The following is a 26,081-nucleotide window of genomic DNA, read 5'->3' as shown; positions in this document are numbered from 1 at the left end:
ATTTCCCCATGGCAAGGTGAAAAACAGGAATTATAGATGTCAGTGGCTGTGGAACAGGTGCGTGTTGTAATGAGTTGGATGTGGACTGTGATGGTCACAGGGACACAAATCAAAAGTTTGTCAAAACGATGGTGTAAAAAAGTTCAATGGAAAGGAGGCGGCGAGAACCGGCTTTTCAATCTAAATAATATTTTAATGAGAAACTTAAAAGACAAAAACTAAGATTTAAATGAGAGAGAAAAGGCCAGTGCGGAGCGGCAGTGAGAGAGAGGGAAATAAAAAAAAAAAAAACACTTACTCGTCAGTTCTCTGATATGCCATAGCTTGTTCCTCGGCCACTCCTCCACCCTCTAAAGGACGACAGTCGAGCCTCTCCGGACGGATTGGAGGCAGACCTCCAGCCCCTGGCGGACGGAATGCCCCGCCACTGGCAGCTAGTTCTCCCGCTCCAGGCGGTCGGCAGCGAGCCCCTCCCCACTCAGCGGCTGGTAGGGGACTCCTCCGCCCCGGCAACAGCCCTGACCGCTCCAGGTGGTCGGTTAGGAGCCCCTTCTCCCCTCGCGGTAGGCGGCCATCGTCCGCTTCCAGGCGGCCAGGCTCCTTGTCCCCCGGCAGATGGCCACGGCTGCTCCGTTGGGGTGGACGGTAGTGGCGAGAACTCTACTACGGCGTATCCCTCCTCCTCCCTGGATTTCGGCACCAGTGTAAAGAAGTCCACTCTCACGCAGATGCGGTGTTCACGTTCAAACCGACTAATACCGGTATTACGCTGGTTGGACGCTAAGTGATACTATGGGGTAACTTTCATTAAGCAACAGCCCACACAATAATGCATGGCAGCTTGATTTCAAACTTTGAAATACATTTTTCAGAAGGGTAATGATTTTAAATGTGTTTGAATAAATTTGTTTTGTTCCCTCCTAGGACTGTGCGATATACATGAAATATGTTCATGATATTTTTTATTAAAAAACGAAAAATATCACTATATCCAATTACATTGTCAACCCCCCGGCTGAGGGATCTGTGAATATTCTTGCTTTAGTGATTTTGCATTGAAAAATTAAATAATTATAAAACCAAAAACTTAAACCAAACACATTTCTAAATTTAAATTCCACTTCAAACAAAATGAAAAGCAATTAAAATAATGTGGTGAAAAAAAAAAAAGCATAAATAACCACCTTTCCATTTTCCATCATGCAAGTATGACATGACAACATTTTCCAACATGACTATGACAACAGGCAGAAAATTACTTATAAAAATTAAGATCTAAAAACCATTACAAATGTAAACATAATAATTATAATGACAATAATAGCCACTGAAATAGAAATAATGGTTTGAGGTGAAAGTGCAATATTTTATTTATTTAATCACAGATGTATAGGCTACATATAAAGTGACCCTGCAGAGTTGCACCTACAACTAACTGCTCTGTGGAAATAATGCAAACTGAACTCAGAGTACCTCCTGAGCCCTAGATGGTCTGAGGTCATTTGCAGCATTCTTCAAAAAATTATAAAGTGTGTTTCTTAAAGCATGTGTCTGTGTGTCAAACAGCATTTATTGTCATTCCAAATCCAAGACGTCTCACAGTTACCCACTATGCACATTATATTCACTACCTGCAATTAAAGTTGCACTTTGCTGCCTGTGTAATTTCATACATTGGTAAAGGACATTTGGCTTTCATTGCGTTAAGTTAATTTATCATGGGTCGCAAACTCTTTATTAGGCAACTATTCTTTTTTCTAGGCTATTCTATTCATCATGCTGTTGCATTGATATTGGAAGTTTCATTCATAATTTTCCCCCCTTTTACCCGGTATAAAATTTCACACCGGTGTTGTCCCTTGTACCGAATAAAACTGGTATCACCATGGCAACCCTAATGCATACTCTGCTTGCTAATAAAATAAGACTAGAATTAATTTAAACAAACCACACGTTTCCACCACCCTATAAAACGGGGGTCTGCAACCTTTTTGCGGAGTGACATTTTTTTATTTTCCTGGTCAATGGCTGTGCCGATGCAAAGAAATATGTATGAATGAACCTGGTGTCATCTGTTTCCTGTTCTTTCTGACAACATGAATACGACATACTCATAATTACCACTTCAGAAGTAGGATAATTCCGATAGCACATGAAGGCAGCATAATAGTGGTGTTTTCATTATTACGTGATGTTTTGTTCTGAAAGCAAAAAGAATCAAATGATACACGGAATGTAGTCATCAGCGCAGCATGACTGAATCAAAGCCGTGATTAACCGAAAGCGCTGCCGGCTTGCGCTGCACAAGTCTGTTGGGTATACTGCAGTCTATTTGCATTTTTACTTTTTGTTTATCCTCCCATTCAGCTCATGAAAACATTGTGTGATCATGAGGAAGGATTACATCAAGATGTAGATTGGAATGCAGGTGCAGAATTTATATAAAATAGTCTACTCCTCTCTCGCCATTGCTCCTCTCTTGCTCCTCCACTTACTGGCATGCCAGTGATTACCCCTCTGTGTGCCAATGCTGGCATGCATGCCATAGGTTGCTGACCCCTGATATGAAACAAAATAACAAGATTGTATTTGTGTGTTTTGTGTGAAAAGAGTTAAAAGAAAGTGCTACATGTACTGTTATAAGTGGTTAGAGCTGAGTCTAGCATCACTATTAGCCTACTATTGCTCAAAAATTAGGTTAGGGATTTGAACAAACGGGTGATAACTAGTGTTGTCACGGTACCAAAATTTCAGTAGTCTGTACCAATACCAGTGAAATTTCACAGTTCTCGACACCATTTTCGGTACCAAAGCAAAACACAGAAACAGGTTTTCTGAACATCACACTTTTATTAACAAAGTTAACAAATTAAAAGCTGAACTAAGAACAAAAATATACCATTGAGCAACACTTCAAGTTAAATATATTATTTTTTTAATTATAACAAAACTGTACAATGTATGCTTAAAGTATTTTTGAACACTTATATAAGTTTTTACCAAGTTCTAAAAAAAACTAAATAAACAAGCATATAATAGAATGAATAAAAAACTATTTCCAAACTAATGCGCAAAGTGCTCATATATTAATAAAGCTGCATATTGCAAATTTTCTTCATGATAAGAAATGCACAGTGACATATATTATGATTAAGTCGCGAGCCATCACGTTCTAATCTAGCTGCATTAAGCATCCGCGTCCCCGAGGCAGAGTCTCTCTCAGCCGGGTGCAGTTTCAATCTCTCCCCCTTAGATCGGGACATTCGCACAACTTATAGAAGAGGCACCGACCACACAGAAATGCCGGTTTCTGAGTTTATAGTTATTAACATGGGCTGCTTCTGTATTATTTTTACTTTAATAAAGCTATAACACATTAAAATAACTGCATTTAAGATGTAACGCATGTTTCCTTTAAAGAGCTCTGCCTCCGCCTATTCTACAACGAGACTGCTTCTGAATTAAATGTTTATAATTCCCTAATACTTTGGGATCTACATAAGATGAATCTGTGAAAGTTTAGAGTGCATCTGGACTGTGATCTGTTTAATTCTTTTCCTCCGTCAGGCGTGAACTGCAGTGCTGCTCTCACGCTTCATCCCGACGTTGTCGATAATGTCGACCAAACTTTTCAGCCCTAATGCAAATGATAATATGCTTTTAAACTCACCTGCTTTATTTGCTTGAATAAATTCGGGTGTCTTTCTTTCAGGTGCTTTTTTTAAGTTTGATGCGTTTCTTCATGTAGTCAGAAAATTGTGAAAGCAGCGTTTTACAAATAGGTTTTTGCTGATCTTTGATGTTTCCCTTTTCATCAGCCTCAAATCCAAAGAATTTCCAAACCTGGCTTTTTCCACTTCTCAACATTAAGTCGAAGATTAAGTTGAGACTCCGCAGCAGCAGCTACTTGTCATCATCTTTTGCTTGTTGTGAGCGTTCGAAAGTTCCTGACGCTGATTGGGAACCGGGTAGACCCTGTACTCTGTACTCCGTTACCTTCAGAAATTCTGGTATCGTAATTTTTTAGTACTGACTTGGTACCGTAGTACCGGTATTTTTGACAACACTAGTGATAACACAGCCAAAAAATCCCATATACCTACCATATTTTCTGGAATATGTCACTTTTTTCCAGCCTTTCAAAAGGTAACTTATAATCCAGACCAATTTATGTATTGTAATTAATGTAAAACACACTGCACACACAAATGTATATGCTTACACACAAACAGATGAAAACTTATATCATAGAAAAGGTAGTATAGTAGTGTTTTAAGTAGCTTTAACTATTCAGCTATTTCAGCTTGTAGATATCCTTGTTTACTAGATTTCCTGTGAGCCTTTGTTATTTTTCCCTCTCAAAGACTGTAAAAAGTGCACATGAAACCTCTGTATTTCATTTATATGTTTGGCTGTGAGACGAGGACCTATAGAACTGTGCAACTTTTGCAGATGTTGCCATGTAAACCTTAACTGCTTGGTCTCACTTTTTACAACAAAAGCAGACTGCTCATCTGCCTAAATTGAAAGGTCAAAGGTCGAATGCAGAAGGAAAGGACAGCTAGTATCTCAACTCGACTCTGCTGGCTTTTTTGGGGTTTTCCACTCTGGATAGTAACTGGTACCTGATACTTTTTTTTAGGACCACCTTGGTTTTTAGGACCACCTCGGTCGAGCCAAGCCAATACTAAATGTGACATCAGAATCCTGCAGATCACTGATTGGTCAGGGAGAATAGTCACTACCAGCGTCACTGGATTTCCGACACGTGACATCAACCCGCTAGTTTTAAAGTTATAAACAACGATAGCAGTATCATTTGTTCACCCGACTTTCGAATTGTGAAAAAAGAAATGGTTGTGCTCAAAACCACGGCATGGTCAATAAACGAGGTGCAAACGGTCCACTCATTAGCGATGAGCAAAACGAAAATGTCTCTCAGGAAGTGTTTTAGCTGTTGGCCACACGCGGCTACCACCGGACCTACCAACAGTTTAGGGAAAAGTAAAAAAATAAATAAAAGTGACTACAGAACCATCAAGGAAAAGTGGAAGTGGTTCGACCAAATGGACGCTATCTAAATCGGCAAGCAATAGGAGGGAGAGTGCCCTGGACTGGTGTTGATCCACTATGGAGGAAGGTATGTTTTGTTATGTTTAATCTATACTCTGCTTGAAAGCTTGCATTGCCATGCAACAACTGCTTTATGAAGCACAATGAGCTAGTAGCTAACAGCTAGCGGTTGTGTCATTGTTTTGGTCAGTTTGTGCCGTGTTTAAGATGATGTCAAAGCAGTAGAGACGGCGCAACTATGCAGATCAGCCTATAATCCCACCCACGTTGAGGTGGCACTAAACTGCAATGGAAATGCAAGCTCCGAAAAGTAAAGCGGGTAGAGTTGAGGCGAGTCAAACCGTAACATGCAGTGGAAAAGTGCCATATGTGGCCTGATAAGCTCTAACTGTTCTGCCTGTATCTCTCTCTCTCTCTCTCACTAACATGAATGCTGTTCTTTCCATTCCTCGTCAAACTCTTGCTGTGCTCTCATTAGCGTTTGCTTTTTATTGGGTCTGTGTCTGACAAAGATCACTGCAGCAGATGAATATTTATTTCCTCTGCCTGGCCAAACCTGGTGTTTTGTTATTCAGACCTCATCCTTGCATCGACTAACTCATTCCATTGGTCGTAAACACCCACTCAGCATCCTCCACTCCTGATCTATCATTCTTTACAATGTAATAATCCACTAAAGCTTCAACTAGCTCCTGCTAGTCTGGAGGTGAGAAGTACAAGGTTTCAACAAGAGCTGTAGTTGGGAGTCTGTTTTTAGCAGAGGGCTCAGAAGAGGGACAGGTCAGGTCATTTCCCAGTGGTCATAAACTGAGCCATTGGCACCCCATTTCAACTAATGTAGCCTTAATGGAAACAATATGGCCGGCCCACTCACAAACTCCTATGCCAAAAACACAGCGTCATCTTCAGTTGGGGTTGAGATCTGTAAATTGTGTTTGGAGTAGGGCTGAAATGATTAGTCAACGTTGTCGACAACTTGGACAATAAAAAAACTTACACATTTTTTATATAATTATAGATGCAGTACTTTCCAAAAGTCTTAAGCACGTTATATTTTTCTTTTATATATTCAGAAGTAAATATCAATTTTAGATTTCAACTTTCCCTTTGCAAATAGAAATGGGTTGTATTGATTTTGATTAAATATAGATTTTTTTTTGTATGAGGTTTATTGCTATTTTTGCCATTTTTTTTGAAGACATCCTCACTATGCAACATTTTTCTCAAGTGCCTAATACTTTTGCACAGTACTGTATGTACAGTTGAAGACAAAATTATTAGCCCCCTTTGAAATATTTAGTTATTTTTCAAATAATTCCCAAGGTTTTTCAACATAGCATTTCTAAACATTTAGGCAACTTAGAGTGTTTATAATACAAATAACCAATAATAAAAAAAATCTACAGGTAAAAATGATTAGCCCTCTGATGTTAATAGTCAATAATGTGTCCTTTTTGCTTGATAACAGCCTTTAGTCGTTTGTTATAGTTCTCAACAAGTTTTAGGCATTTCTCTTGAGGAGTTGCAGCCCATTCATAAAGATATTTATGTATATATATAGTGTGTGTGTGTGTGTGTGTGTGTGTGTGTGTGTGTATATGTGTATATAATTTGTATTTTATTTAAATATAACTATGTATAATTATTTCATTATTATTTTTATGAGTGGCTTTCTCAGCAAATATTTGTATATCCGATTAGTTAATCGGGACACCGTGTAATCAATTTGATTTAAGAATTTTAATCGATTGACAGCCCTAATATATACGTGTGTGTGTGTGTGTGTGTGTGTGTGTGTGTGTGTGTGTGTGTGTGTGTGTGTGTGTGTATAAAGCTCTGGCAAAAAAATAAGAGACCACTGTTTTTGTTTGAGTGAACATTTTTGTTTTATTCTACCAAGTACTTTTTGCCAAATAAAAATATTGTCATTTAGAGCATTTATTTGTAGAAAATGACATCTGGTCAAAATAAAAAAAAATAAAAAATGCAGTGTTTTCAGACATCAAATAATGCAAAGAATACAAGTTCATATTTATTTTTATACAACACAATACTAATGTTTTAACTTGGAGTTCAGAAATCAATATTGGGTGGAATAACCCTGATTTTCAATCACAGCTTTCATGCCTTGGCATGCTTTCTACAGGTCTTTCACATTGTTGTTGGGTGACTTTATGCCACTCCTGGTGCAAAACTTCAAGCAGCCCAGCTTTGTTTGATGGCTTGTGGCTTTAGGCTAGAATCTGCCCGATTCCAGCCTTGCTGAAGCACCCCCATATCATCAATGACCCTCCACCAAATTTTACAGTGGGTGTGAGACACTGTGTCTTGAAGCCTCTCCAGGGGCCGGTTGCACCAGCTGTGCGTAAATTCAAACTTAGCCTAGTTGTTGCATAAATGGGCACTAAGTCTCAATTTACGCACTACTAAATATTTCAGCGTTGCACCATTAAACTTATGTAGTATATAACCCTACGTATAAACAGAATATTTACAGCAGCCTTAGCCCGTGAATAACGAATGGATGGAATGAGATGGCAGCCAGATTAGACTACATCAATGAGATTATCGTTGATAATGAAGATAATGAACCGCAAATTTGTCTAGAGGTTTTCGAGACAGACATCATCCTTTGGATCAGATGTCTGCCTTAAGAACAGGTGGTGCAACCGAATTAAGCACTGACTTGTTTACAAACTAACTAGTAGTTACTAAGCCCTTAGTGTGGTCTTTATGTCCTAATTTACACGAGAATTTACGCACAGCTGGTGCAACCCTACCCCGGTCTCAGTGGGTGTGTGAGACTGTGGCTTAAAGGCCTCTCCAGGTCTCAGTCTAACCATTATATGATCAGGTGGAGGATCGGTGATGATCTGGGGGTGCTTCTGCAAGGTGGCTATCAGGCAGATTAGTCTTTGTGAAGGGTGCATTAATCAAGCCATGTACAAGATTATCCTGGAAGAAAACTTGCTTCCCTCTGCTCTGATGTTATTCCCCAACTCTGAGGATTGTTTTTTTTAGAAGGACAATGCTCTATGCCATATAGCCAGGCCAATCAAGGTGTGGATGGAGGACCACCAGATCAAGACCCTGTCATGGCCAGCCAAGTTTCCAGACTTGAACCCCTTTGAAAACCTCTGGAATGTGATCAAGAGAAAGATGGATGTCCACAAGCCATCAAACAAAGCTGAGATGCTTGACTTTTTGCACCAGGAGTGGCATAAAGTCACCCAGCAAAGTCACCCTCTCTCTACCAGAGAGACTGGTAGAGAGCATTGCAAGAAGCATGAAAGCTGTGATTGAAAATATTGATTTCTGAACTCTTCCCAAGTTAAAACAATAGCACTGTGTTGTTTAAAAAGAAATATGAACTGTTTTCTTGGCGTTATTTGAGGTCTGAAAACTGCATAATTTTTGTTATTTTGACCAGTTGTCATTTTCTTCAAATAAATGCTCTAAATGACAATATTTTTACTTGGAATTTGGGAGAAATGTTTTCAGTACTTTATAGAATAAAACAAAGATGTTAATTTTACTCAAACACAGACCTATAAATAGTAAATCCAGAGAAACTGGCAATTTTGTAGTGTTCTCTTATTTTTTTCCAGAGCTGTATATCATTGTAATATAAAATTGCATGTATATATATTAGGGCTGTTAAATCAGTGTGATTCATTTAATAAAAAATAACGCGTAAAATAATATTTAGAAATTAATCGCAATATGTATATATAGATATGTAAAAAAAAATAATACTTTTAAAATATCTAATTTCTAATTAATCCTTAAAAGATGCATTCATCTGAGAATCAGCATATAAGATATTTAGACTTGCTTTTATAGAATATATCTTGAATATAATTATATTTTCTACTGCACTCGCAGAAGTATAACCAAGTGAAAAAAATAAGTTTGTATACAAAATAGCAAGTCTAAATATCGGTTGCTTCTCAAGTAAATTAATCTTGTGTTAAGGATTTTTAGACCATTTTAATTGGAAAATAATGGATTTTTGCTATGAATTTTTTACTTTAAATATTAAATTTAATAAAAATGAGATACTGTATCAAGATGTCCATCTATTTCATGTTTACACAGACAAGCAATAAATAAATGGAGTAAATGCATGTTATGAGGAGAGTATTTGATGCGTTCAGTACCATATGATTTCCGCAATGCTGAAAACACAGACGGAATCGCAGAATCCAGTCATAAAAAACGAATTTACTTTGAAACTCAGAATGTCATGGAATTTGACATATTTTGGATAAAATTTATGTTTAAATGCACAGTTAATCAAATTAAAATTGTCATAAGACCTAGTGTGATCATCAAACCACAAAAGGCTGAGATTTTATTAAAAAAATAAACTGTCTACTTGAGCTTCAACAGTAAGTGAATGCGAGAAGCTGGCCGCTCATACATACACTGCATCTTTCACATCACGTGCACTCTGTGTGCATAAATGACAAAGAGCAGAACACTGTAATCACTGTGAAGCGCAGCAGATGCAGAGTATATATATTTATATAATTAAATCATAGCCTGTTGTAGTTTAATAAACACGTTAGCCCATATAGTGAACAGCTTTCCGGAGGTGAGAAGGGAAGTCAAAAACATCCAGCTCCATTTAACTAAATGCGTTAAATTGAAAAAACATTGACAAATATATTATGTCTGTATAGTAAAATGTATTATTCAATGTAGTATTATAATCACATTATATTTAAGCAATATCTTACAAGCAAGAGTTTCATCATTGCTTGCATTAATACTTCGATGCTCTACCAAAAAAACTAAACGTTTTGGATTGTGCTGTGGGGATCAGAATAGACGCTTTTTCATTTAATAAAAAAAAAATGCAATGATATTAGAGCAAGTAATTGTTCTGTTCTCATTTGATTTAAAATTCTATGAATTCATTTGATTAGTTTTATTTTTATGATAAAATGTAATTAATTTCAAAATTCGCAATTCAGAGAAAATGAAACTGAAAACACAGAATTTGTAAAAATAAATAAAAATGGAATTAAATATTTTTTTTTTTTTTATTTTTATAAAATTGATTTCATAGAGCACTAATTGCTTGTGCCTATTAGGTTTAGTGCTTTCTTTTCGTGTTGGGGATTTCTCTGGCTGAATTTTCTAGAGGAGATCAGCCCGTCTCTTGAATGAACTACTACTGTAACAGACCTTGTAAAAATCAACAGAGCGACGTGACATTGCTCTGCCCTTTTGCTAAAATGCACATACTGAGAGGGTAGTGTTGAAATACATCCTTTGTTACTCCCAACACTCACTGATTCATTCAGTTAATGTGGGGAGTGTTTGTTTGCTATTGCACCCCAGCTGGTGTAACCTTTTTTAATGTCTTGCACAGCTGAAGAAACTGACACTAATTTGCCAAGAGCATTGACACTTAACTGACTATAATATACATTTGTCTTAAACATGACCTAAACAGTGATGGGTTGCAGATTAGATGACTTTTGTGAATTTTATAAAGAAAAGGAGAGATAAGGACAGATGAAATGATTGAAAGGGTCATGACTGAGTGAGGTAAAAGCCTGTGTGGTGTAACATTAGATGGGAATAGAAGGATAGAGAGTCAGTGATATAGATGGTATGGTTGGGGATATTTGTGCATACTGGAATCTTAATAGTGATTGATGCCCCATGACTGAGAGAGCTCATTAGTGTTGGATTACACATTTCTCATTTGTGTTGTAGAAGCCACATCCAGCTGTCACGCAGTGACAAATTGTCAGATTCCACTCTGCTAAGAAACGCCAAACATCGCCGCCAGCCTAATTGTGTGATGGAATCTAAAGGCAGCACTCCATTAATTTTGTTTATATTTCTGTGTTTTTATTTAACGTACTATTACCATTAGTTTTATGTGAAAGTCGTGGTGCTCACCATTTCTGATCACATTTCTCCTACTTCTGGGGTGGTGTAGTTAAAAATCTGTGCTAGTAAAGGCTTTTTTTTTTTTTTTTTTTTTTGCATTTGATTAATTTTTCTTCCTCCTAACAAGTTTTTGAACGGGAACTATGAATTCACAACGGGTCTGGTTAATCGTCTGCCGACAATCCAAAGTGGTTTTTTTTTTTTTTACAGTGAGTTGTCAGATTTTTATATATTTTTTTGGGATGGAAACTGACTGACCAATGAGAAGAGCATGTTGGTAGCACTAATAAACTGCCATACACTGGCATTGGACGTGCAGCTAATACATACACAAATACATATAAAAAGTTTTGAACCCTTAGTACTGCTTACTAAGGGTTCAAAAGGTCGGTTTTTGCAAGTCCGCTAATGGTGTTTTGTCTTAATGTACATTATTTACTATGTATATCACTGTGTGTAGTTGAGTAGTTGATTTCGGTAGTCCGTTTGGAATATGCTCGTAACAAAATACATGTGCAAATATAAATAGAACGTATATTTCTGGAACAGTCCACTCATCTCACTCTCATAGAATACCCAGATTATATATTACTCAAAATACATCAAAACAACGGAAAGAAAACAATGAAACGGTTATGCCAAATTATGTAAATAAATTGTTTAACAGCGTTCAATATATTAATCTCTAGCATTGACAGGTGAAATGTGCAGGTAGCAGACTGGTATAAATGTTTGTAGAACATCAACAGTGCCAACTACTGAACGGGTGTGACTGACTCGATGTGAATAGACCTTTCTATGAAGGTAGAAAGTTTGTCTTACAAAATTGGCATGGATTGGTGTAAACATGCTTTAACCCTTAAACCTCATGAGTGCTCACCATTGTGCCCTTTAGCAAGGCACTTTACACCAGGTTATGGTACCAATACCATTCCAAATCAGTACTTGATGCATGAAAGTTCTTCAATAACAACTTATGGCCCTAAATCTTGGGTGATTTAAGGTGGCTCATTGTGAAATTCTGTATGATGTATCTTTTGGTAAAAGTGCAATCTAAATGCAAAGTAGTAATTAGCCATTTGACAGGATGGATTGGTTTGCCAGCAATAAACACACTCTGCGCATGAGTTCAACCAAATGTGGATTATTTTATTATTTTACTGCGTATTTAAGGTATCTTGTTTGCATAATAAACAGATTCTTTCTGGCACTGGGAAGAGTTTTAACATCATAAAGTTGCTGTTGTTATTCCCTCCAGTGAGAGAAATTTAGAGCAGTTGCTCAGTGGTGAGTAATTTCAGGCCTGTGGACTCGAGCTGTCTTACATTAGTGTGTAATATCCTGTAGTTCTGATCCAGGCTCATCCAGCTCTAGATCTTCAGTGAGATGGGCTGACACTGATTCAGCTGAGCAAGCTGTTTATCCTTCCTATCCCATAGAAAAGTTTTTGGACCAGGATGAGTTTTAAGATCAAAAAGCCTCAAAGGCCATGAATGGCCTCATTTTCTTTGAATAGAACTGTTGAGGTTCATGTAACCTGAACGAACGGGCACACACGCCTACCTTCAGTGCTCTGTTTGGGCTGGATAAAAGCCTGAATGTGGTGCTTTCATGTTGGTCCAGTCCAATCAATCTCTAGCATCCTTCCTTTCCACATGCACGGCTTATACCGGAAAAACACTCATACAGACCCCCCTAACATTCATTTGATCAATATATTTCTCTTTTCCAACTTTTCTTTTCCCACTCTTTTTGTCTTTCTTATTCCTCCCCCTGATCCCTTGTTCTTTCGTCTCTTCTGGCTCACTCTTTCTCTCTCTATCTCATGCTTTAAGCTGAGCAAAGTGGGTAAATGTGCAGATCTGCTGACAGCTGCCTTTTAAGAGAGGCCAACTGAGGGGACAAGGGAGGAAAAGTAGAGAGTGAAAAAGTAAAGGTGCACAGGAAAATGAAGCTTTGATTTGTGTGTTGTTAAATTCAATGGACTCTGGAACAGCCATTACATCAAATGAAGCACTTGGCCAAAATTACGTTTGCCAAAAGAAAATAGAATTGTGAGCAATTAAAAATCGTTTTGTCTCATCTTTATTTCCTATCTGGTTTGTTTTAAGTTTCAAGAAGTGATGTGATTTCTAAAAGGTCAGTTTGGCCCTTTTTTATAAGTTGTCTTGGTTTCTAGCTGGCCATCTGTCCTCTACGGTAAGTGGTGCTTTGTCAGTTCCACTTTCTAAACATCTTCTGAGCCAAACAGAAATTCAGTGGACTCTCACTTGCCTCATTTCCACTATCGGGCCAAATGAGTGCGTGCTAGTGCGTGCCAGAGCTAGTTGCTTTCCCACTGTAACTTCCATAGCTTTGTGCCTCCTCTGGGCTTTCACTGAGCCAATAGCCATTACCCTTGGGCCAAACAAGGGCAACTGGGGATTGAGGCGGGGTCAATGTCAAAGGCGGAGTTTTGCCGAACTTGCCAAATTGTGTATCCAATGGTAAAAAATAATTGCAAGCACAGTTCAAATCCGTTAAAGCGCACAATGGACAAAGTGGTGCCCAAAGAAAGAACTTTCCATGGTTCAAAATCATGGACTGTGTGGTAGAACATCGTCCCGCTGTTAGTGGAGAGATCACTCGGGACACCAAGGCAGTTACAGTTGGTGAGTTGTCAATGCTAACTTATATTGCATGCAAGCTAATGTTTACATTTGATATAAATTCTATGTTCTAGATAACATGATACCTCAGCTTTAGCTTCCCTTTTGCTTGTGAATAGGGTGGGGTGTGTGAAGTTGGCACCAGGGCGGCTTATTAACTGCAGGTTTTAGGGCAATGCTGCGGGGCTATTGGCCCGATTGTGGGAATGCAGAACGATTTTGTTCTCACGGCTCAAGGTCTGAGGCTATTTGCCCCAGCTGGCAAGTTGATGGCCCTGCCTCACACTGACCTGAGTCAAAAAGTGGCTACTGTCTTGTTTCATGCTTTTTCACCATTTCTTATCATTTTGCTTTCTTTCACATATTCGTTTTCTTTCTTTCACTCTTTCTTTCGGACATTCTTTTTATGCTTTTGCTCTTGAGCGTTCTCTTTTTTTGCATTTTCTTTCAAGCTTTTTGTGCTTTCACTGTTTTTTTTTTTGCCCTTTATTTTCCATTTTAGATCACTACATTTTTATACTACTACTGTCTTTTGCTATTTCCCTTTCTCTTCTCACTCTTGCTCTTCCTATTTATTTCATCCATTTTTTTTGCTCTTTCATTCTTTCTTTTGCTCTTTTGTTCTTTTTCTTTCTTTACCTACTATTCCTATTTTTACCCACTTACCTACTTGTATACTTGCTTACTCGCATGCATGCTTGCCTGCCTACCTACCTGCTTGCATGCATGCATACATGCCTATCTAAGTACATGCCTATCTAAGTACCTACCTAGCCTACTTAAATACTTGCGTACTTGCCTACTTATAGGAAGGAAAGTTTATTTGCACTTTTTCATCTCCCAGAAATTCTGTACTGTGAATAGAATACTGTGTGCTAGGGATGTGTGCTACAGTGGAGGAAGCCCGTGGTGCTTTATTCAGAATGGGGTGGGTGAATTTTGGACAGAGGGCCCCTCTCTTAAACCACCTGCCTGTAAAGGGCTCATTCAGTCAGATCGGACTGCATCTGCAGCCTCCTCCCTCTTCCTGACCGTGGATCATTGTCAGGCCTGAAAGGAGGTTCGATCGGTTCCAGACGACTGGTTCTGCACCATAAAAGTCCACACACATTGATAAATGGATTTGCCCCATGGCATTGTGGATCCAATGGCATATCCCAGGGCATTCTGGGATTGTCAGACAAGTACGCTGTCAGTGAGTTTAAGCAACACAGATGGTGCAAAAAAACAAGCTAACAAGGTCAGTCTTAAAGATAAGCCAGATAAGAGAGACAAACTGGTCATTGCACTCACATGCAGCACAAAAGCTAGTATTGAGCCTAGGTGATCGTGTTCTGACTGTATAGCTGTGAGAAGATGTGTGGGTCTTTATTTTGTATTCATTCCGCCAATGTCCACAGCGATAGTTCACCCAAAAATTTAAATGCTGTAATAGGGGGGCCTGGGTAGCTCAGCGAGTATTGATGCTGACTACCACCCCTGGATTCGTGAGTTCGAATTCAGGGCGTGCTGAGTGACTCCAGCTAGGTCTCCTAAGCAACCAAATTGGCCTGGTTGCTAGGGAGGGTAGTGTCGCATGGGGTAACCTCCTCGTGGTTGCGTTTAGGGGTTCTCACTCTCAATGGGTTGTCATGCACAGTGAGCCATGTGATAAAATGCGCAGATTGACTGTGTCTGAAGCAGAGGCAACTGAGACTTGTACTCCGCCACCCGGATTGAGGCGAGTAACCACGCCTCCACGAGGACTTAAGTAGTGGGAATTGGGCATTCCAAATTGGGAGAAAATATCTCATTTAATTTGTACCAAATTTTATTAAGGGTGATAATGTGTAGTTCAAGTACCCTGCATGACAGATGATAATTGTTGGCTCGAGTGTTTTAGCTGTATTTCTCATCCGTTTTGGTTAGAATGTCGGGCTGTCTAGCCATTTGAGATATTTGACTTCCTCCATAGCGCTTTAAGGTAAAAACGAATTCGAATTTAAATGGGTCACGTAACTTGTGTTTTTTTTGCTGCGATTAGAGAGAAACCATATTAAGTAGTGCAAATAATCCCGCTCTGCGCACTCCTGTCTGTGGAGCACAAACTGGAAGCTTGCTGGACTCGCGCGCACTTGCATGATTCAGAGATCAGTCACACTGCGCTTGTCAGGTGAGAAGCTTAATTTTAACGCGAGATGAATGTCATTAAATTTACTTCGGCGGCCCGATATTTTGCATGAAAAACCATGATTCTTCAATTCTCTCAGGCACACGTGAAGCTCCTCCACCGTCCTTCTATATTTATCTGTTATAATGTGTACTGCGTATGTGTAGCATTAATAGAATGAGGTGAACATTTCTTGCCACTCTAGAGTGATTTTGCCCTTATACCGGTTGTCAAATTTCTTCCTGTTGATTGTTTCTACCGGTATATCTCCCACCCTCATGTTCTAATTGTATGTCTGTTTGGAACATAGAGTTGTTTGGCAGAATGTTAGCCTCAGTCACTATTGCATGGGTGAAAAAAGTTGCAAAAGTGACTAGGTAGTCATTTTTCCTAACATCCCCTTTTGAGTTCCATGGAAGAAAGGATTGAAATGACATGAGATTCATGTTTGGATGAACCATCTCTTTAAGAATAGTTTGTGATAGGCTCCAAAGCTGGCATAGAGTCTATTATAGAATCACTGCCTTCATTTTACACCTTCCCCCACTCAACATATGTTCATGCTCTCTGAATGATCACCCTTGCCTGTTCTCTGAGTTTGAAAAATAAATGTGCTTTTGAGTGCTAATCTTGTATTATTCATTAATACAAGTTACTTTGGAGAAAGTGAACTCACTTTTAGTTACTATCCCTCTCTCTCTCTCTCTCTTTACTGCAGGGAGTGCCTCAGCTACCCTGTGCCAAGGCCTTATATAACTATGATGGCAAAGAACCTGGAGACCTTAAGTTCAGCAAAGGTGACGTCATCATCCTTCGCCGACAAGTGGATGAAAACTGGTACCATGGAGAGATTGGTGGAGTTCATGGATTTTTCCCCACTAACTTTGTCCAGGTCATCAAACCCTTGCCACAGCCGCCACCACAGTGCAAGGCCCTGTACGACTTTGAACTCAAAGACAAGGAGGCTGACAAAGACTGCTTGCCATTCTCAAAGGTGAAACCTGGTCAAGTGAATAGACTCACGGACACTGGCCTTCATCTTTACTGTCTTATTCACACACACACATCTTCACTTATCTTCAAGTTCATTAAAAAATTTATGAATGTTAATGTCCCTTTAGTAGTCCACAGGATGTATTAGTGTTCTCTTTCTTCTCCCAAAAGCCAGTGCTCTCTCAAATGTGAGTGATTTTAGCAGCTCTCTTAAAGGGCTAGTTTACCCCTAATTCTATCATCATATTCCAAACCCGCTTGATTTTTTTTATACATTGAACACTAAAGAAGAGATTTCAAACATTTTACAGCATTCTCTTATCCATAATGGGGAGCTCCTGAAATTACAAAAAGTACCATCAAATTTGTCCATATGACTTGGAATGCATTATAGTTATTCCATCAATGTGCGCAACCCTGACTGCTTTCGCTGTATGAGTTTTCGTGTTTATATCCACATCTCCCGCTAAATTTGGGACAAAAGTTCCAGTTATCCCTTATCGGCGGCCCTGGACATATGGATGACGATTAGATGATTATAATATTAATTTAATGCTTTTGTTGAAAAAAGCATGAGTTCCCATTCAACAATTTTTGTTTTGGAAACATTTTCTTAAAAACAAATATATTAAAACACATTTATACCTCAAGCTGAACATTATATTTTATAAAGTGCCTCTTGTTAACCCTTTAACGGCTTGCTTTAAAGGCTTCTGGCTGAATAACAAAGAGTGCATTATTTTTTCTGTCTGCCCTCAGGATAATATTCTCACAGTGATTCGTCGTGTGGATGAGAACTGGGCCGAAGGGATGCTGGGAGATAAGATTGGCATCTTCCCCATCTCTTACGTAGAGGTTAGTCATATACTGTATGTGCATTGAATCCTGTCATTGTTACATTAAGTCTTCATGTTTAATGTTTTATATTTAGTTGTGTAAATGTATTCTTCTGTAGTGCTTTTGTTTGGGAAACTTTCAGATTATCCTCATCCCTTTAAAGATTTATCTCCGAAAAATTATTCATGGTTGGCATTTTTGTCATTGTCACATACTTTTAGTTTTTCCAGTCTGTCCACCTCCACCATTTCCTTGTTTCTACTCTTGTTGAAATGTCTTAAAGCTCTTAAAACATGCAGGTCTCCTAGAGCTCTTAAATTGTTGCTTATTATTTTAGCAAGGGTTGAATTGAATAAATAGTCTAGATTACTATTACAGCGGCCATAATCGACTAATCTCAAAAAGAGTCAGTTACAGCATTCAATTTAGCCTTCCATTGTGTCAAGAATTTCTGTTTATAACAGTTGAGCATTGAAAACAACCACAGCCATATCCGTTGCTAGTTTTCTCTATATAATTTATTCAAAATTTGAAAAGCTTGATTTTTATGTGGCTGTCTCTATTTACTGAAGTATGAAATGGCAATGAAGTCATTCTTTAAAAATTTCAGTTTGTTTTGGATATGTGGCCTAAGTAATGTATGTGTGCAGATGCACATTTTATCAAAGTTAATTTCTATAAAAATATAATCAAAAATAATTTACAATAAAACAAATTCATAATTGTGCTGCCCAAATTTGAGCTCTATTCAAATCTCATCATCTTGTTCATCATTCTGATGCAAGCGATCATTTTGAAACATACATCAAATACGCACATCATCACATCAAAAGACACAACAGCTCACGTCACTAATTTCAAAAGCACAAAACATCACGTCCCTTCTGTAAATGTAAGCGCAAACCATTCTGAACCTTGGCAAAGCCAGTGTGAGCTCTCCACCAGCCACATGTCTAACCTGTGGGAGAAAAATAACCATCAAAAGACATTCATAAATAGCTACTGTCAGAACAGTGCTGCTTGAATATTGTCTCTCTCACACAGAGAGAGAGAATGAGGGAGGAGAGGGGTGGAGGCTTTGAGCTTATACAAAAGCCACAGCAATTTTCTTCAAATCAGTCTTTTTTCCAAGTGAATGCTTTTGAGAAGGTCATCTCTGATACCAGTGACATCAAATGTGACACTCTGGTGCTTGAAAGTTTGTCTTTTCCCATATCATCATTCTGCCACAGTAAATGTATATATTTTCAAAGAGTGACTTAGAATTGTAATAATGCATGTTTGGCTGTCATGTATACAGTAGTAAAGTTGTAATTTCCAGGCCAGGAAAAATCATGGAAATGAATAAAATATAAAAGTTATGAAGAAGTCACAGAAATTTCTGTAAAAAATGTAACATTTCTAGTTCTGCTAAGATCTAAAGCATTTAATTGTGCAATCTCTATAAAAGCTTTTCTAAAAATCCTTATACAGAAATCACAAACAATGGGAAAATCATGGAGAAGTACTGGAAATTAGTTGGTCACACAGTGAGGGAATCCTAGCTGTGTCCCAAATGACGCACTATAAACTACGCACTTACAAATGCACTCTGACATGTAGTGTATAAAGTGTTGTATTGTGCCAAATGGAACACTTAATGTTTTTTTACTACACTGAAGTATTCGCCGTTTAACAGCTGATGGAAGTGACGTTTCAAATGCAAGTGCTGCGTTGCCACTCAGTTGAACACTAATATATAATATAATGAACATGTTCACAAAGCAAGGGTGATGGAAAAACATTCAACTCACATTTGTAAGGTGCTGTCTTCATAGAAGTTTTGCTAGTTGTCACATTCTCCATTGTTTACAATTGTTTTGTCAGACCAGCAATGCAGCCAGGTAACTCCTGTCTTATTGTAATTGCAATCTTGTGGTTTTAAACAATCCAAACATTTGTCTTTTAGATATTGACATTTTAGTGCAGACTGCTAGATTTTATTTTATGGTAATTTCCATTCAGAGAGTATTATATGACCTTGAAGTTACAGCAGTTTTTAGGCCCCTTGTTCTGATTTTCTTGTTTTAATTTTGGGATTTGTTGTTCCGTCGGAGTAGCCTATTTCTATTTGGATATGCTGATCATTTTTGAACGTGTCATTTCTGTCTAACGTTCACTATGTGACCATCTCGATGGCTGATATGACGGAGGTCTTTGACTTAATACCTACACCTAAAAACAAAAGTTTGATTTTCAATGCCGTTGAAGAAATACTCTAATTTCAGACATATTTGTGTGTGCATCATGAATGCATTCCTTAATAGTTAAGCCAGATACCATTGGGACTTCTGATAAAAATTGTGCAACATGGCAGCCCCCATGAAGGTGCGCCCACCTCCATATTTAATAAATCGGCCTTTACGAGGCAACTGATATAACTGTTGTATTCACAAGTGGGTGTTCATCATTTTAAACATATTTTTCAAAAGTACCATTTATTTATTTGGGGTAGAACATAAAACACAAAGTTAGAATAAAGTACGGAGCATAACTGTTAATAGATAAAATATAGGCTATGTTTAAAAAGAAAAATGAAGACATTACTAGAATGCATTAACTAAGCACTCTACCTATAGCAGCATTCAATTTATCCTCTTGGTCTTGATCAGTGTGTTTCTATACTGAGACCTGCAGATGAATGTCTTCACCTGCAGGTCTCCAGGGTTCTTCATGTGAGTGCTCTGATTGGTTGCTCTCATTTGTAGAAGTAGGCAGTGAGGACGTCGCCAGTGGCAATGTGTGTTGCTCCGTCACTAGCTGGATCGTTTCTGCTCGCCTGCTTTGATTGTAGGTTCACATGAAAGAGGACGTGGCCTGCAGTTCCATCACACACAGCACACCATATTCTGTACACATACTGTACACTGACACTAATAGAATCCCTTAGAAGAGAATACACATTGAACTGATCTCTTCTCTCTATTCTCTTGCTTTTTTCCAATGTGGACTGTTGATGCTTGTAGCCCATTTAAATTAAGCAGATCCCATTATGATCTCACTTATTCAACTGTGTGTTCTTTGAATCTTTTTTTATTATTATGTCTGTTGCTTGAAAACCCAGTGAAATCAGAATTGAAGGATTGCTCCTTTTATTCCACATTTGTTAGATTTAAGGTAATCTACTACTGTATATGCTGGTGTAATTCTAAACATTCAATTGATTAGTTTTCAGAAGATATTAGTATTTTAAATCTGCTGTTTCTCCTGGCTAAAAAGACTCCGGTACATCAGTGACATCACATAGAAGTTGAGAAACCTTGTCCAATCAAATGCTTTTTAGAACAAGAACGCACCCTCCCCCTACTATTCAGCGCTTCTGGCTGTGTTTTATTTGCCCGTTGATCATGCCTCCACAGGGCACTTTGAAAGCAGCACAATCAATGCTGCAGGATTGTTCCAAACAGCTTATTTTCCAATGAGAATTGCTTAAGTGAGTTCTGACTGACCGTTATCACCTTTCAGCAATCTGAAGCGCTCACAGTGGAGGGTTATTGTCTTTGTAGGGAATAGGGCATAGGCATGTACACTTTTGAATGAGACACACCAACACTTGAGCTGGAGGTGAGGAAAGTTGCTGTAGTAAATTTATTATTTTTGTGCAGCCGGAGGTTTGTTGGGATGTTCAGCTAGAGTAAGTGTTCTTTATTCCTTATGCTTGGTGTATTGTGATTGAAAACATGCATATATTATCTTTTTATTTTGCTTGTTACTCATTCATATGCATTAATGGCACAAGCCTCGTCATAAGCAAAGACCACAATGTGCTGCGTGCATTTGTGGGCTAGTTATGGATTAATGTTAGTAGTTAAATGATCATTTGGTTCACAGTTATTTGGAAAAACTGGCCGGTATTGAGATAGCTTCTCAAGTTTTCCTGGTAAGCAGCTCTGACATAACCAACATGATGGAAATGGGTATGTGTGTGTGGATTTAAGCTAAAGCATATTGGCTACTTAAAAAAATGGGAAGAGTCGTTCGACATATCACTGCCCCCACTTCCTGTTTTAATAGGAAATACATCAAAACTCCAAATCGAACTGCGCTCATCAAGGCATTTCACAGGGACTTTAAAGTTTCATCACTTACTCTGTCCTTCACCTTGTTGTTGTGCCTGCTTCATAAATTCCTTTTCTGCACTTATTTCTCTCTTTCTCACACTCACTCATATAAACTAGTATAAAATGCTTTATTGGCATGGCAAAATTGCAGAAATTGGGAAACCGAAACATGGTCATGGTAACAGGGATTCGTTCTATTAATTCACACTAGTCATCTGCACCACTTCTCGTTATATAATTTTTAAAGGAATTGTGGAAGCCATGACCTAGTAGTTAATACACATGCTGTCATATTGAGCTATTTTAGGAAGTGGGCAATGTGAGTTTGAATCTGTCTTGCAACATTTCCCATTCTTGTTCCCACTCCATTTTCTGTCATCTCTCTGCTCTAAAGAAAAAGTGGCCATTTTCTCTCAATTAAAAGTAATTCTTATTTCCTTAATTGGCATGACAAAAAATTTACAATTGAGCAAATAGAGTAAACAAGTAGTATTATCTAATAAAAACAAAACTGTGTATTTTCTCTCTCTCTCTCTCTCTCTCTCTCTCTCTCTTTCTTTCTTTCTTTCTTAGTTCAACAGTGCAGCTCGCCAGCTCATAGAACTGGACAAGCCATCAGAAGGTGTAGCAGACTCTAGTGAAGGGCCCTCCTCCTCGAGCCCCCAGGCCAATGGCTCCCAGAAGACCACTGGGGAAAAGAAGAACAGTAAGAAGAGGCACTCCTTCACTTCCCTGACTATGTCCCATAAACCCTGTCTGGCCCCTCCACCCCAGAGACACTCTATGGAGATCAGCGGCCCAGTTTTGGTCAGCTCCTCCAACCCCACAGCTGCGGCCCGAATCGGAGAGCTCAGCGGAGGCCTCTCTTCCAGTGCACCTTCACAGGTGAGTGATTGATTGGATAGGTGCAAGGGGTGTGACGATTTGCTCTGACAATGATTCAATTTGATTATGATTCTTTACCTAACAATTACGATGCATCATGAAATATGAAATTTGGTCATCATTCAATTAAAAATATGCAGAAAAAATATTTTTTACTAATCATTAATTTAGACTGCACAGAAATGCACCAGACTTGAGCAATAGAGTCACAGATGCATTTAGGACCAATGAGGTTTGGCTTATATGCGTGGCTGCATATATTAACAAAAATGCATTAAATTATATGAATGTTACATATAGACATAATGTGGTACATATGTTACTTGCATAATAGATATCCGACAGAAATACAGTATTACATAATGTCTGATGCAACGTAATGACTTGATGCACACGCACAAACAGACAGTAAACTAACTGTTAAATAAGCGTAATAGACTTGCATATCATGTAATGTTAAAGTATTGCACCAATAATTAAAGATGAAATGTCAGGCAGATAAGATCCATGTTAAAATCGAGCAGGGTCATTGATTAAAACACTGTCTATTAATAGTGTGTAAAGGCGGTTGTGGTATGTGATAAACAAATTCCCTATTCATTTTACGATAGTGAGAGGCATGAGGCGGCAAAATGGAGGTACCTCCGCTTGTCAAGCTCGTTTACGAGAATCCAATCGTATTTTCATGCAGGACTGTTTGCAGCACACTAACAAGTCTTTATATTTTCGCGTTTGCCATGTGTCATTGACAAATCACAGGTGACCATAATCAGCTGGTTCCCATTTGAACAGTCTGAAATCACTCCTTATTCCCTGTAGCATTCACTAATAACTACTGTATAAAGAGAATGAATTAGTGTTCTTGTTCACAGCTTAAATGTGATAGGTGGGCAGCATTGGCTAAGTTCTAATCATGTTTTAACTGTTTTATTGAGATATAACACATTTTATGCATATAGGCAGCAGGCTATTAGGCTAACATAATACATCACAATCGGGGAAGAAGGCAACAACAATAAATTTTTGTCTAAAGGATGCAGACAGTTTTGAATAATGACACATAAAGCCGAAATCCATCCATCAATTTTATCTTCTGTAGGTTTGCGTGGGGAACTTGGGAGCATAAACTTTCTTTATTTCAAAGTGTGCTTTCTTTCCCTTCAATCTCGTATGCGTCGCTCCGTGTCCATTCTGAAAAAGTTTGTGTAATATGAGACGGACACATTTGGTATTAATATAGTAATGATAATCTATTCTTAAATTCCATAATCGATACATCAAAATTTCTTTGATAGATTGATGCACCATGATGCATCGATACATTTTCACACCCGTAATAGATGCATTGTGATGGGAAAACATGAGGTAAGCTAAAGTACTAGTTAAAAGTTTGGAGTTTTGTACTCAATTTTATTATTAATATTTTCCAAATTTTAGAATAATGGTAAAGCCACAACACTATGCAATAACAAAAATAGAAGTGTGGAAATTATGCAGTGACAAAAGATTTTAAACAAATCAAAAATGTCTTATATTCTAACTTCTTCAACGTCATCACCCCCTGCCAAGATTACAGCTCTGCACTGTCTGGGCACTCTCAGACAACTTAGAGGTATCAATCTGTGTGCTTTTTAGACAGTATTTGAGGACATCCCATGTGTTCCCTTTTACTTTACTGTATGGTCCAATTCATCCATTTAAATTATAGTAATTCAAATTTTTGTTTTGTGAAGAAATGCACATGTAGACCCAATTCTTTTGTCTCCAAAACAAGCATTTAAGCATACACCTTTTTATGAGTTTATGACATTTATACATTCAGTCAAGTGTGTCAAAAACTTTTGACTGGCAGTGAAGATGTATAAAATAGAAAGGAGAGGAAGATGGGGAGAAACTTCTCTCTCTCTCTCTCTCTCCATGGTTATTATTCTAGCATGACAGTGAACTCTGAATGTTCTGTTCCCAATCCATGCTTCCTCTCTGTATGATATATATATATATATATATATATATATATATATATATATATATATATATATATATATATATATAGATAAATATGGATACTGAGTGCAGGTAAGGACATCTTCTCTCTTCCTCTCATGGAGATGAGAGCCTCCAGCTGTAGTCATGGTTACACAGCCCAAGTGTATATATACACACACACACACACACACACACACACATTTTAATACTTTATTTGATAACACCATGAAGACACAAGCACATCAGGTATCAAATATAGGATGATTCTCAAGTCTTGATATTTTCCCATGAGACGTACTACTATCACAGATCAAATTTGCAAGCATTACCAAAGGCAGCATATACATTTCATACATCTTAAAACATCCAGAACACTTTATACTCCATTCACTTATGGATATAAATAACAGTGTCTCCTCCAAACTGCTTGGCTTCAAATTACACAAGATACAGAACAATACCTTGCAAGAGATTTTGCTTTATTAGTTTGCCCAACAATCTGTAACCCTCTGACTACCAATCTGTGCACATGCTCTAAACTCCCAAATATAAACACTAGCAACTGACACATACACGCACAAACAAACACAAAGTTCAAAAGAATATGCAAAGTTGTATTTAAAGATAAACTAAAGAAAAAGGGTCTTAAATCTTACTCTCACTAATACTCTAATCTGACTCAAAAAGCATATGTGACAAGAACCAAAAAAACAACCAATTTTCAAGGAGCAGAGCAAGATAAAAGTGCTGTTGACAGCCTTGAAGTCATAAAGCCATTCTTCAGTAGATATCACTATGTTTGTTGTTATTTTTGTTTCTGGTACTGTTGGTATAATTAAGATGATCAAACATAATTAATATAGTGTGACCATCACAGTTGATTGACCTTGAAGCTCATTCAAATAAATCTCTCAAGGGGAGGCATAGAAAGAGACATTGTCAATGTTCAGAATTGAATACTAGCTTACTATTTACTGAATACTGTGGAGGATACATTGTATAATGCAAAGTATCCTTTAAAAATACTACCGGTAATTGGAACTGTAGGCAGTATTTCATGATAAAAATTCAAATAGTAGTACAGTATGCCTGATTGTTGTCACATTACCTCACATTACCTAATCATGCTGCATGTGAGTTGTCATCTCGGAAATGAAACTGTTATTGAGGATTTTTAATTAAAGTTTTGGAGGTCTAATAAAATAATCTGTCACAAACCACAGCTTTAATTACTTGTTCATTCATCACACTGTAAATAAAGGTCAAGCCATGCACATTTCATTGTAGGACACAGTCCTTTATGCTGCTTTATGCTCTGTTGTGTATTACACATTTTGTGAAATGTAGTAGGTCATTCAGGGACTCCGTGCAAATAGAAAATTCACATACTGTGAATGCCATTAACTGCAGGAACAGTAGAAATAGTATGGTCTTCTGTTATTTTGAACATAGTCTGTATGTTAAGATTATGAGAATATTTGTTGTCTTACAAAATTGAGG

The 26,081-nt window shown here is 37.9% G+C and overlaps 1 protein-coding gene across 1 annotated transcript in view; it reads left to right on the top strand.

The window, feature by feature from the left end:
• Window positions 1–26,081, top strand: part of sh3rf1 (SH3 domain containing ring finger 1) — a 111,625-nt gene that overhangs the window by 59,035 nt on the left and 26,509 nt on the right. The window contains exons 3-5 of the mRNA XM_052096038.1: window positions 16,499–16,774; window positions 17,533–17,628; window positions 22,284–22,595. Of these exons, the coding sequence (XP_051951998.1) occupies window positions 16,499–16,774; window positions 17,533–17,628; window positions 22,284–22,595 (684 nt within the window). The remainder of the gene's footprint in view (window positions 1–16,498; window positions 16,775–17,532; window positions 17,629–22,283; window positions 22,596–26,081) is intronic.

Source organism: Xyrauchen texanus, chromosome 28 (genome assembly GCF_025860055.1).
Source record: "Xyrauchen texanus isolate HMW12.3.18 chromosome 28, RBS_HiC_50CHRs, whole genome shotgun sequence".
NCBI classification, from domain to species: Eukaryota; Metazoa; Chordata; class Actinopteri; order Cypriniformes; family Catostomidae; genus Xyrauchen; species Xyrauchen texanus.
This window is presented reverse-complemented; position numbering and strand designations above follow the sequence as displayed.